Below are 12,538 nucleotides of genomic sequence, written 5' to 3' on the forward strand. Positions count from 1 at the left end.
GAGGATTAATAAATGCTGGAACGTCATCATAAAGTGGTTTGAACTATAATTGCTCTGAGGATGTGCCAAGGCATGCAGAACTGTCAATCTAGCAATCCTCCAGAGAGTTAAATCCCCTTTTAAAACCATACAAATACATTTTAAAAAGAAAAGCAATACAATTTACGTTGTTGTGCATTCTAACAGAAAACATTGTGAATAAAACCAATATTGAGCTCAATCTATGACCAAATTTTGCATGGGTTCTTTTGTTAAATCTGCTTGTTTTTGCATACACAAAGAATTGGACACTTTCAACCTGAAGGTTTTTTTTCCATTTAAAAGACAGTTGTCATTTGTGTGTGCCATCTACCTTTCTCTGATCCCACATGATTGCAYCTAAGGGGAGTAATTTGCCCTACAGGAAGTCTGTAAGTAACATGGATATCTAAGTCTTTCAAATCTGTCTCATCAGCTTCTGTCTTAATAGTGACTGATAAGTTTGCTTTGTGTGGAGTTGCAGTTATACAATTTTCTCTAACACTACTCATTTTTCTTCATTTCACTTCTAAATTGTTCAATAAATATAATCCATAAAAGATTATCTTCACTCTTTGGCAAAAGAATTATTCCGATATACTTGTGGCAGACATTCTTGCTACTGCAAAACAATGTATATGGAAGATCAGAAATTTAGTTTAAACTTTTATAGATCAGTAAAATTGCAGTGGACAACATTTTTACACCCCTTTTATCACAATCTGCTACAGCAGTTTTACATTTGTAATTTAATTTCATTCTTTACTTTTTTCTACCCACTGAATAGTTCCAAAACCTAGAAAACAAGCTCCCAACATAAAAAAGAAAAAGCACTGTAGTACTACCTTCTTCACAGTTTTCTCCTTTGTAGCCAACAGAACAGACGCAGTTCCCTTCGATGCAGGAACCATGACCTCCRCATGAGGGATCGATACACTGGCTGACAGGTACATCGCATTCTGGTCCTTTCCAGCCACTGTAGCACAAGCAGGTTCCTTTAGAGTATTGGCCGTTGCCACTGCACAGTACTGGGCAGGCAGCTGGAAAATTGAATGAAAGAAAAACAGCATACAGGGTCATATATGTACTCACATAAAAGTGCTCTCAAAATCTACTACCAACTACTTACACATATATTTAAATACTTTAATTTATTGGAAAAAATCTAAGATAACATGTACTAGTTCAGCTCTTGATTTCCCAAATAAATCATTTAATTACTATTTGATAAAGCACACATATTTTGGGCATTCTGAGAATACAGCCACTATTCCATATAGCTGCTGATGACRTAATATTCAGAAGTATGCAGATGTCTGGGCAACGTGAATGGACTTGATTCTGACATCACTCTGGTTTGTTCCACTAGGTAACATCTAATTTGCACGGATAGTGGAACAAAAACATTCAGTCCCTGGAACATATCATTATACAACATCTTTCTTCTCCCATAACATCTTTTAATGCTGTGCCCACTTTTTTTTTTTTTTAGTCCTTTTAGCTTGTTTCCTGAGTATACAGATCTTGAACACAGGGATAACACAAGCTTTCATCTACAACAAATGTACCACCAGTGTGCCACCAGTATCCCTGCTGAATCTTAGTTTCCTTAGCTTCACTGCTTAATCTTAGTTTCCCAAACCTCAGTTTCCTTACAGTGAATGCTTTTACCCACTGTATAATGGCAAGAAAGCACCACTAACTCTTACCCCTCCTTCTTCTACTGTAATGGGATATGATGTGTTTGAGCAAATATTCAGAATTAATGGATGCAAATGCAGTGAAGCCTACGACTAATAAAGATAGTCAGCAGGTCTTGGATGCCAGAAATCAGATGTTGTACATACATACAGTGATGGAAAGAAACAAGTGGTTTATTAAAGCCAGTTACACAAACATCACACTAAGGCATATTGCCAAGTCTTCCATAGGACCACAGCAATCTGTGAACTTACATGCCTGCCAAAGAGCGTATGTGTGGTCACCAGCCAGAGAAACAAAAAAAACAAAAACAAAGGAGTAACAGAAAATGGGAGTAATGAAGTGAATCTTTGAGAAGAGCCACGCTCTTCTCTCTGATGCAGTTCGATAAAGACAAAGAAGTATCTCCCTGTCTTTTCACCCTTCAAAGTAATTAGAAACTAATGGCTAGTTTTACAGAGCCAAAAATATACTCAAAAGCTACTATTAATCATGAAAAGGTCCTACTGTCCTCTTGCTTTTATTATCCCTTTAACCTGAATGATCAAGAAGAACCCAAGTAATTGATTTACTAAAAAGAAATGTGTAATTGTCCAATTGCACAACTTCTTCACTGTACTCTTGAGATTCACTCCTGCAGCCCTTATTTATCTTAGCTGTCCCACTGATCTGCTGCAAAAACACATTTTGGGACTGATTTTTCAAGAATTTTCTTATTTGAAATGGAAAAATTTGATCAGAAAAAATATATATTCAGATTTGTAACCTGAAATACTAGCTAAAATTTGGGGTGCTGAGAATTATTTCAATTCAGACCAAAAATTGATGGGCCATATGTCATTTACAYAATCCTTGTTATCTTATGTCTTTGTACGACAGAATAATAGCAAAATCAGTATATTGTGGTTCTTTTTTTTTTTTCCCTGCTAACTCTTCTCTCTCTTAAGCCTGTATTGTCAACCCTTTGGCAGCAACAGTTGTTTCTTTCCTGGTGTTCTCTCTTACTATTAGTCCTTCTACTCTTATTTAATCTTTTTCTTCCTAATTCCAAATTTGCATAAAACATAATTTCCAGCAGCAACTTCTCAATTTCAGATGCGACATATACTCACAAGTGCTTTACTGAGTTCTATGAACAAGTTTATGCTAAACTCCTACTACTTCTGGTACTTGCAGTTGATTTCAGAATTAAGCTTACTGAACCAGCTGGCTTGAATTACAAGGCAGACAAACATCCAGTATGTCCATTCCACACTCAGCCTATTCTACACTTTTTTGCAGGTCATTGTGGAACACCCCTCTATGATATACAACACGCTGAACTAAGAGCAGCTTGGATGCCTCATGACTAACTGTTCCCTCTGTCTGCGTGCACCACACCATGGAGTCTGCCTGTCTCAGTTCCTCAGCATGCACTGCTTTTCACAGCCCTGGTACACCAACTGCTAACTATGGCAAGTCATTTAGGCGAGCCATAAAGAAGGGGATCAAACTAGGACCACTTTCACTTCTCAAGGATAAAGACCTGGAGAGACAAACAATTCCTTTGTCCATAACTCTCCATTTCACTGCAGGCTAATTTAAAATTCTCAGTTGGGCTGTTGTTGACACGTCAGTCCTCCCCTCTTTACACACCATGGCGTAGCAGATCTGGATGTGAATGATCAGAAGACAGCTTGTTCTGAAGCCCTGAGACTATCATGATGAGTGCCAAATTTTTGGATTCCACCTTCAACACCCTGACATGCTGCAGAGACACTGTTCCTTTTTCCAGGCCTCATCTTAACACCTAAACATCTGTCTCCGGAACTAGGCACCTCTCAGCTCCTGTACATGGTAGTTAAGCTTGCAGCCCCATTGTTCAAGTCCACCTCGGAAGGATGCAATGCTTTTAGACACACATTTTCTCCCTGCTTCTGACACATTGCAGAGACTCAACATTACCAGAATGGTTGCTCAAGGTGGCTCCTCCAACTGCACCAGGACAGTAGAAGACATTCACATACCAGCATATAGCTTGCTTTTGCACATCAGCCTCCACATGGCATTTACCATGCTGGGATAAAGCTGCCAGGCATGGAAAGAAAAGGTTCCAGGAATGCTAAATGAACCAGAAGAGAGCAAACAGCTTCTTCAGACAAAATGCGTTTATTTGAGTAGGTATAAAGACAAAAAGTTAGGGTTGACCTAGCAGCTGGATACAAGCCCATAAGAAACCTATAACCAGAAGGGAGGAGGGGGGACATGGGTAGCTTTTTTGTTTTTTTTTTACTGGTCAGCATGGTACTCATCACCAGAAAGGGCCCCCCTGGCCCTTTAGGAGCTCTCCTGTAACAGAACAAAGGTACACAGAAAAATGCATTCAGCTACAGGAGTCATTAGCAGCTGAACAAACCCAAAGTGCTCAGGCTGTCTCTTCTGAAAACCTTTCCTCTGGAGTCTTAAGACTCAAGTAAAGGCAATAATTCTCTTTGAACAGCGCAGTCCACAGCAAGAGTGACTAAACAGAAATAAGTCCAGTATTAAAAAAAGTAAACAGCTTAGATGGGACCACTCTAGATGCAATTAGATAATCCCGTGCCAGCCACCTGCCATAAGATCGCTTCTTCTCTTGCTTTGAACCTAAGTATAACTAAGCAATGGGCAAAGGTGTGCCAGTTAAAGAGATTACATCTGCTGTTTGGAACATTTTAATGGGGAGGTTATTTTTAACTCCATCCCTTGATCTGAATTTGCAGGGTCAACTTCTGGACATCAGAGACTGGATGGCTGACACAGCAGAAGAAAGATTAGCAGGTGCTGCTGGGTCTAGGGCTAAGAGCTCCCACAGTAGCTATGGTAGTATTCCCTTGCCCTGGTCTGGTGCTTCAGGAACTTAAATGAAGCTGAAAGCAGTGTCACAGCTTTGAATTCCTCTCTTTGTGCTTCTACCACATCAGAGGTCTTGCTACAGTCCAAAAATCTGCTCAGACCTTGAGAAACTTGTGTGCAAGTTAAAGTGACCTGTCTTCAACTGCAGYGGGAATATGCATGGCCAAAATGTTAGTGACACAAGAACTGACTGTGGACATAGGAAAAAATCTGTCATTTCTTCTCAGGGTATGAGAAAGAACACAGTTCAGATTAAGACACTTGCAACCTGAAGCCACAAAGTTTTATCTACAGCCTTGTGCCAGGGCTATTCTACAACACATATATCAGGAATATCACTTTAAGAATGAGAAAAGTGGCAGAGGTCTGTGGTCAGAGGTTGGTATTTCCAAGACCACCATGTCACCAAGATTGCAGGGGAAACAATAAGCAAGAATGCAAGCAAGGACAGGTGGTAAGAACCTGGTTTCTCACTGCTCTAACAAATAGCTTTTCATTGTTGTTCCTGCTGTGGGTTTCTAAGATGATCTGAGTGAGGAATGGAGAGAGAATCAGGCTGCCTTTCTCTGGAAAACAGAAGCAGGCATTCTACCTCAAAAGAGGTTTGCTAGACTTATTTTAGGTCATAGTGCTGCAGAGTGAGATTCAAAACAGTCCACTCTAATTTTGATCCAGATTGCCTCAATCAATGCGCAAACAACTCAAGAGTCATCTGGAGTTCTTGTTTTCTATGATTACTTCTCTCCCCCATACCCAGTGGAAGGCCTGTATTCCAGCACAGACCTGCCTGTTCACAGTATGTTGAAGGAGAATGAAGGAAGGAAGGTTTATGTAATAAAACGATCAAGTTCTATCTCATTTCTGTTGACAGAYACATGTTGCATAGAGACAATCCCAAATCATAGATATCACTGTTGAGAAGTGGACAGAGGTCTTGGGGAGTAGTTATGGAATTAGTAAGGCAACGCTCAGGTAAATTAAGAGAAGCACAAAAGCACATCTCCTGAGTAAGTTTAAATAAGCACAACAAGTATCATCCCTGAATGTGGTCTTGGTGAAATGATTCTGCCCTTTACCAGCATTCCAACAAAAACCTACTGAATTTTTAACACAGGTCTCTAAACAGCTAAGTCTGGTCAAATTATGGAAAATGGATATGTCAGACCCTTGAGTTCTGTGGGCTACACACATTTAACAGCATGAACTGAGCAGGAAAGACCAGCCAGACATGCCAGAATCTCACTCTAAAAGTTATCTTTGGATAGGTGTTTTGGAGTATTGTTAATATTTCCCTGTAGATGGGTCATTTGACATGCCTATTACACATGAACTAAGAGGGGAGACAGTGAAGGATAATGTCCAAATGATCTGTCATCAAAAGCCACCATCTGTCCAGTGACTCTTAGCACACAGGTATTCCAGTTGTAAGTCTGCATATCCACTACTTTCCCCCACCCTTATGGTATTCACACATACATACTCACCAGAGCTGTTCTTCTAAAGCATGGCAAGAAACCACTAAAGGACTTTCGAGGAGTCAGACTTGTGGAGGCTGTTGCAGAACTTGGTTTAGTTACCCAGCTGCTTGGTTGAAAGACCTTYCCCTGCTACTTGAAGCTCCAAACAAGATTTGAAGGCAGAGTTCTGGCTTGGTTCCTCTTGCTGTAGAGTAAGCATTACCCTGGTGCAGACAGTCCTGTACCGCTAGGATCTAGGCTGTCAGTTCTCTAATGCAGACTTTTTTTCAATTCCTCATAAAATGGACAAATTAGTATACTTCTCTTGAAAGCTATCTGAGTTTCTGAGCACATAAATATGACTTGAGGGGTTTTTGAACTTGTACCTGCACTGCTTCCCTGTCCTGGCAATGCTCTCATACTGCTGTTATTTTTCAAGCAGCCCATTTTTACATCCAAATGTAAATTTCCAAACGGGGCATTAGAAGGTTAGCTTCCTTTGTGCCATCTACAGGCTTATTCAGAGCCCAGACAAGCTGTCAGGAATCACCCAATATCAAGTTAATGCTTTATAACATATGTAGCACAGAATTTTGTGGTGAGATGCTCAAGTCAGGTTGGGGAGGGAAAAGTCACTGGTTTGGATGGACAAGTGATTGCATCAAGCTTATTGGGGAGTTGCTTGACTCAGGACTAGTGTGATTGTATCCATAACGCCTGGAAAACCTTTTGTTGCATATCAGCCAAATTCTTCTTACTGCAAGCCGATAAACATAAAAGTTGATCTTGACATTCATAATGTAAGCAATATGGAGATATAGGACTAAGCACTGAAGTGCAAGTTTGAGGCTGCATTAATATAGCACTTGGATATAGTCTAATGCCCCTTACATCCTGAGTAACAGCAACTGTTCCGTCAACCAATTTTAACAAGATTACCTGAAGAGTTAAAACAGAAAAACATTCCCTGATTCAACATGTAATTTGACAAATCCATAGAAGGAAAATCTACAAAGGTTACTATACACAAAGACACAACATCTACTGTAGGAAGTCCTAGCACGACTTATCTCTAGAACGGGGAGAATTTACCCAGGAAGCATCAAAGGAAGGTACAATTTTTACTCTTTCTCAACTCTCTGCTGTATGGCCCCATCAGAGCTGGAGTTCCTGGGCAAAATGGATTTTTGGTCTGACCCACTACAGCTTTACTTCCTTAATATAACCGGTATACTAACAAACACTTTCAGGAAATAGCATTCCGAAGAGACACCATTTACACTTCTATTAGATAAGCCTACACACTATTGTTGAACTGTACAGAACTTTGTCAGACCTAAGAGAAATTAAGATTGCAATTTTACCTCTAGATGTTCCTGTTAAGAAGGAAGAAGTAAGTTTCAGTCCTGAAACTTCTGCTAAGAACAAATGTTTATCGCTATTTTACAGACCTGTTTTGAAACGTTTCTGAAGCACTTGTGTTGTTATACTTAGTGAACTATGACAAACTCATAAGACTGTTCCTTATTTAAGGTTCATTTAAAATGAGTGTTTTTTCAGATACAAATTACAAAAGCAGGGATATATACTTAAGGCCACAGAACGAGCAGCAGTCTCTGATTGCACAGTTTAAAAGAAATGTGCCAGACAGCATATGCACTTACAAAACTGCATGAGGATCTTTCTGTACATGTGAGCATACGCTTGCACGTGTAATTAGTCTATTGTCACAAGTCTGACCCAGCAGCAGAGCGCATGCACTAATATTAGCATATATAGCGTTTCTTGGTGTTTGCACAAAGGCTTGCACAAAGGTCAGACAAAAACTTGGTTCTAGTTTCATTTATGGACACATTCTGAGTCTTCCCACCAAGAACTTCCAAGTTTTTTGAATCTGGTTTTGCCCACACATCTCTGCCTCATAATCATTAGTTCAGGATAGTTCAGCATCCCTAAGCTTAGAGAAAGTCCTTACGTATCATGAAACAGAGATAGAATGGTTTTCAAATTTTTAATGCAACCATACAAAAATTCTATCCTCGTCTCTCAGAAAACCCCCACAACTGGGGCAGTTCTGGTATGCTCTTTGGACATAGCTGCACAAATTTCTAGTTATATGAAAAATAAAATAACAGACTAGCATAATAGAATTGAAGTTCTTCATTTTTTCACCGACCACAGGGAACTGTAGCAAAGACAAATGCAGTTTGAACTTCTTACCAATGATCTCAAAGTTGACCTTCTGGGGGCAGTTCCTTTAGGGGATAATTAATTCAGACTCTCTAATAATTCAAACTAGGACTTCCTTTTAGCAGAGATTAAGCTGCTGCTGCTGCTAACACATTATGCATGATTTTGCAAGTACATAAGAAAGATGGATTACTGTTTATGAGAGACTAATTTGAAACCAAAAATGGATTCCAGTTCAGCTCCAAACTGAAGCAGAAATACAAAAAAGATCCAAGTGCAGTATCACCTACAATAGCTTGATCAAAAGACCTAAAAAACATGAGTAGGGGCACATTCTACTGGCATTTGGCTCTTTTTGGTCTGTATCTTAGTGACCCACATGTAGATTTCATCTGCAAATACTAATCTCTCACATGGGCAAACTAGATTAAGATGTAAGCAAGTGAAGTTTTATTTTAATGGTGCTCGAATTGGGTCCTACAATCATATCCCAAAGCCTTGAACAATTTTAGATTCACTCCAAAAGCTACAACCAAGTCAGCCTCCTAAAGTGAAGTTATACTTATTTAGATATAAGCAATCTTATTTCAAAAGGGCCCCAAATCCACAAAACCACTAAAACCAGAGGAATTGTAAATGGTTGCATCTTAGAACATAAGCCCACTTATTTAAGAACTTAAGTTCTGACACCTTCATTTAAAAATATTGGCTCTAAATTTTACATCATTATTATTTTAACCAAAATAGTACTGAAACATGGCAAATGATTACATCCATTGTTAGATCAGTTGTTTGCACATAAGGTTATTTCCAAAAATTAGGAGGCATCAGAGATATGAGTATTCTGGTTTGTAGCCTAAAAATACAATGCTATAGTTTAACAATGCCATCTTTCATATTTTTCTTTTAAACCTGTTTTACACCAGTTGACTGTACATTTCAGGATTTGTCTGCAGGCCATTTAGTTTTAACTTGAGTTCATTTATGGATATGAAAATCTGAAATAACTTCTAAGACCACCTCATGGTTTACGTCAGTTCACTTTTACTAGTTTGTGCTATCTTTATGCCATTTGCCTGCTATGAAGCTGTCCTACACCTAACAAACTTGTCCCCAGGAAAATCATTCTGGAATGGGGGGATGGAATGACTGCAGGCCCAGTTTCCCTGATCTGTTCTTTYTGCCTAGCAAACATCGTATTTGCCTGGTCAGGAAAAATGGTGTTTGACCAGGCTGCCTGCTCTTTAGAGATTGTTAGGACCGAAATGGTTGTAAGAACAGCAGCAATGACCTAGAACATCTTTTAGGTTGCTCTAAGAGTTTGTGCTCTTCCAAGCACAAGCTGCTTGGAGGTCAGCTTTTGGAAATTCAACCAGCATCAGAAGAATGAACAACTGTGAATAACTGACAGTTTTTCTTGACCATTAGCACCTACACTGGATTGTAACATACAGATAGTACAGATCCTTATGCTATTACAGTTTTAGAATTTTTAGTCATCTGTTAACAGATGCTTCACAGAAATCTGAACTTAGCTCCTACCAGGCAATATGCTTTGTTAGTTACTTTACAAAACATGAAACTGTTTAGTTTGAATCCAAGCACACAAATGATTTATTGGTAAAATTACTCCATATTGCAGGCATCAAAGAGACTTAAGATAAAATGCGCAGCCCTTTACAGTAATCATGCCCTGCAGTCCTTACTTCAGTTGCCCAAACCTGAGCCTTACCAAGTTCCCCTGTCTAGCTCTGTCAAACTGCACATTAGTAAGCAAGAAAGAGATTCACAGAAGAATTTCCAGAAGGACAAAAAACCCATCAGGTGTGTCAAATCTCTGACATTCAAAAACCATTTGGGGAAAGCAGCACACGCTGACTTAAGCACTAAAGTATGGATGCTTTAATTAATCCGGGGTGAATTTAATTGCTTTAGTTAAGTGGAAATCGGGTTAAAAATGATGCAGAGCATGCTGGGGTGTGTTAAAAACATGACATATGAGTTGGATGAATCGATAAATTAAAAGCGCACAGATGTTTTAATTAAACCCAGGGAAGTTAACGAAGATCGCTAGAGACTTTTAAGCCTATGATTAATTCAATTCATTTAAAATACCTGTAGAGATATGGGGATGCCTCCATTTTGAGAGTTATAGAAGTTCTCAATCGATAAGTACTTAAGCTATTCTACAAAAAAAATGGCAGGATTTTTATAAAAGTGACTGAACAGCGTTAATTGGATAATGAATATTTACATCCTTCTGAACACTCAGCAAACTTTTGCTTTGGTCAGAATTTATCAAAAAGGTTGCACTTTTTCTCATAACTTTTGGTATGACCTTAACCGTCAAAAAGGGAACACTTGCTCTTCCCTCATGTACTATTCTACAAATTATCATCCATTACATGACTGTTTTGCTTACATTTATTACAAAAATCTATGTGACAAGTATGAATATGTTTCCACACACTATCTAGTAGAACACTGATGATGTTGACTTGTGCTGACAAGTAATTTTCAGAACTACAGCAAATTACAAAATTATCTCTTCGGGATTGGTCACTTGGTACAACAGAATTTTGCTTTATGAAAAAAGCCTCAAAATATTTTTAATAACAATAACTTGGCAGTCTGTAAGAATTGAAAAATAAAATTAAGTAAATGGCAGCTACATTCAGTGGTCAATTGAGAGGACAGAAACTCTCTACCACTAGCATGAAGATGAGCTAGTCAGTCTAGCTAGCCATCACCAAAGAGCTAAGCCTAGTTCCCTGAAGATACTGGAGTCCTGAGGAGGAAGAAAAGAAAGACCACTGCTCTTTCTGAAAATGCAAAAGCCACATATGAGCATATAAAAGATTTTCAAGTGGAATAAAACAAGACAGAGAGAAAAGACAACATTTCAGATCAACTAGACACTTGTAAACTCAGCTAGCTGAGTCAGGGTTCAAATGTCCTAAGGGCTTTCTCTTGTAAAAACATTCTGGATGCAAACACTTCATCAACCTGTTTGTTCCCCTTCCATTACTGTGGAAGTTCTGCAACTATCACTACCTCTTCAAGGGAAGACTGCAGTTCTCCATGCAGTAGACTAAGATAATTTTCATAATGGTAAATTCGTTTACAGCCTTTCCAGTTAAGAACCTCCCTATTTTCTATAGCTATTGGGAGCAGCACAGTTCAATTTCTTTTCATATGCTTCAACATATTCAAGGAAACAGGAGTTACCCTGCATTGGTTCTGGTTTACCACAGGAGAACGTGGCTGAGTGGTTTGCTGTACGCTTTGTGCTTTCAAAAACAAGGGGAGAGGGAGGGAAGAAGGAAGGAAGGAAGGAAGGAAGGAAGGAAGGAAGGAAGGAAGAATTCTTTTCAGCTCTCTGCATGATACACGGGATTAGAGGATAATAGAGATGGTAAGCAGAAAAGTCCTGAAGACATTTGCAAACTAAAACTCCTTTTCTGTGGATACTAGTAACACAAAAGCAGAGCCGTGAAATTCCTGCTTTAGATGTGAGCAATGAGGTTGATAAGATTACAATAGTGTACAGAGAAATAAATTTTACTTTCTAACAACAGATGGAAATGAACAGATGTTGAAATAGACTATTGTCATAGACAAGCATGTTCATCTTCATTTGTATGCCTTGATAACTTCATCACTGAAAAAAACTGCGGAGGAGGGGACAACTAAACTATCTCAGAGGTTTCAGTTGCTATCTCAGTGGGAAGAGCCAATGAGGAATGAAAAAGATGATTCTTCAAGCTGCAAAAAAGCAGCAGCAAGGACAACTGCTAAATACCAGAATTATCCTTCCAAACATATGTGTTGTAATTCACAGCAACGAATCACTAACAACAAGAAGTCAATATATGCAGATAGAAAAAGAAATGAAAAACTGAAACATTTCTTCAAATATTTTAGGGAAGATTTTACATTTACAGTGAAAGGATTTGTCCTATCCATACTTCTGTGGTAATGTTTTACTATGGCTAAATGGCAGTGTAGTAGGTGCAGACTGCACCTATAGGTTGGCCAAAGTTAAGTTAGATTACGGTACTTGAAATTTCTGGGTGTTTAAAACTCAGGCTGCTTTGGTCTCATTTTAGTTACTGCTATTTGTATTATTAAATACACCAAAAAAGATTTAATCATAACATGATTAATTAGATAGTTCCATGTTAGCTGCAGATACTTAAATATTTTGCTACATTTAAATTAGAAAAATTACTTCATTTGAGAAACTGAAGAGGCATGACAGCTAACTGAATTTCATCTCACCCAAATAGGGCCTAAATATA

At 38.7% G+C, this 12,538-nt stretch overlaps 1 protein-coding gene across 3 annotated transcripts in view; it reads right to left on the minus strand.

The window, feature by feature from the left end:
• The window catches only part of TENM2 (teneurin transmembrane protein 2), a 543,159-nt gene that overhangs the window by 89,897 nt on the left and 440,724 nt on the right, over positions 1-12,538 (minus strand). For all 3 annotated transcript variants that reach the window (XM_026061298.1, XM_026061300.1, XM_026061299.1), the window contains one exon: positions 864-1,058. In XM_026061298.1, coding sequence (XP_025917083.1) covers positions 864-1,058 — 195 coding nt within the window. The remainder of the gene's footprint in view (positions 1-863; positions 1,059-12,538) is intronic.

The sequence above is a fragment of the Apteryx rowi genome, unplaced genomic scaffold (genome assembly GCF_003343035.1).
Source record: "Apteryx rowi isolate R43461 unplaced genomic scaffold, aptRow1 scaffold_18, whole genome shotgun sequence".
Lineage (NCBI taxonomy): Eukaryota > Metazoa > Chordata > Aves > Apterygiformes > Apterygidae > Apteryx > Apteryx rowi.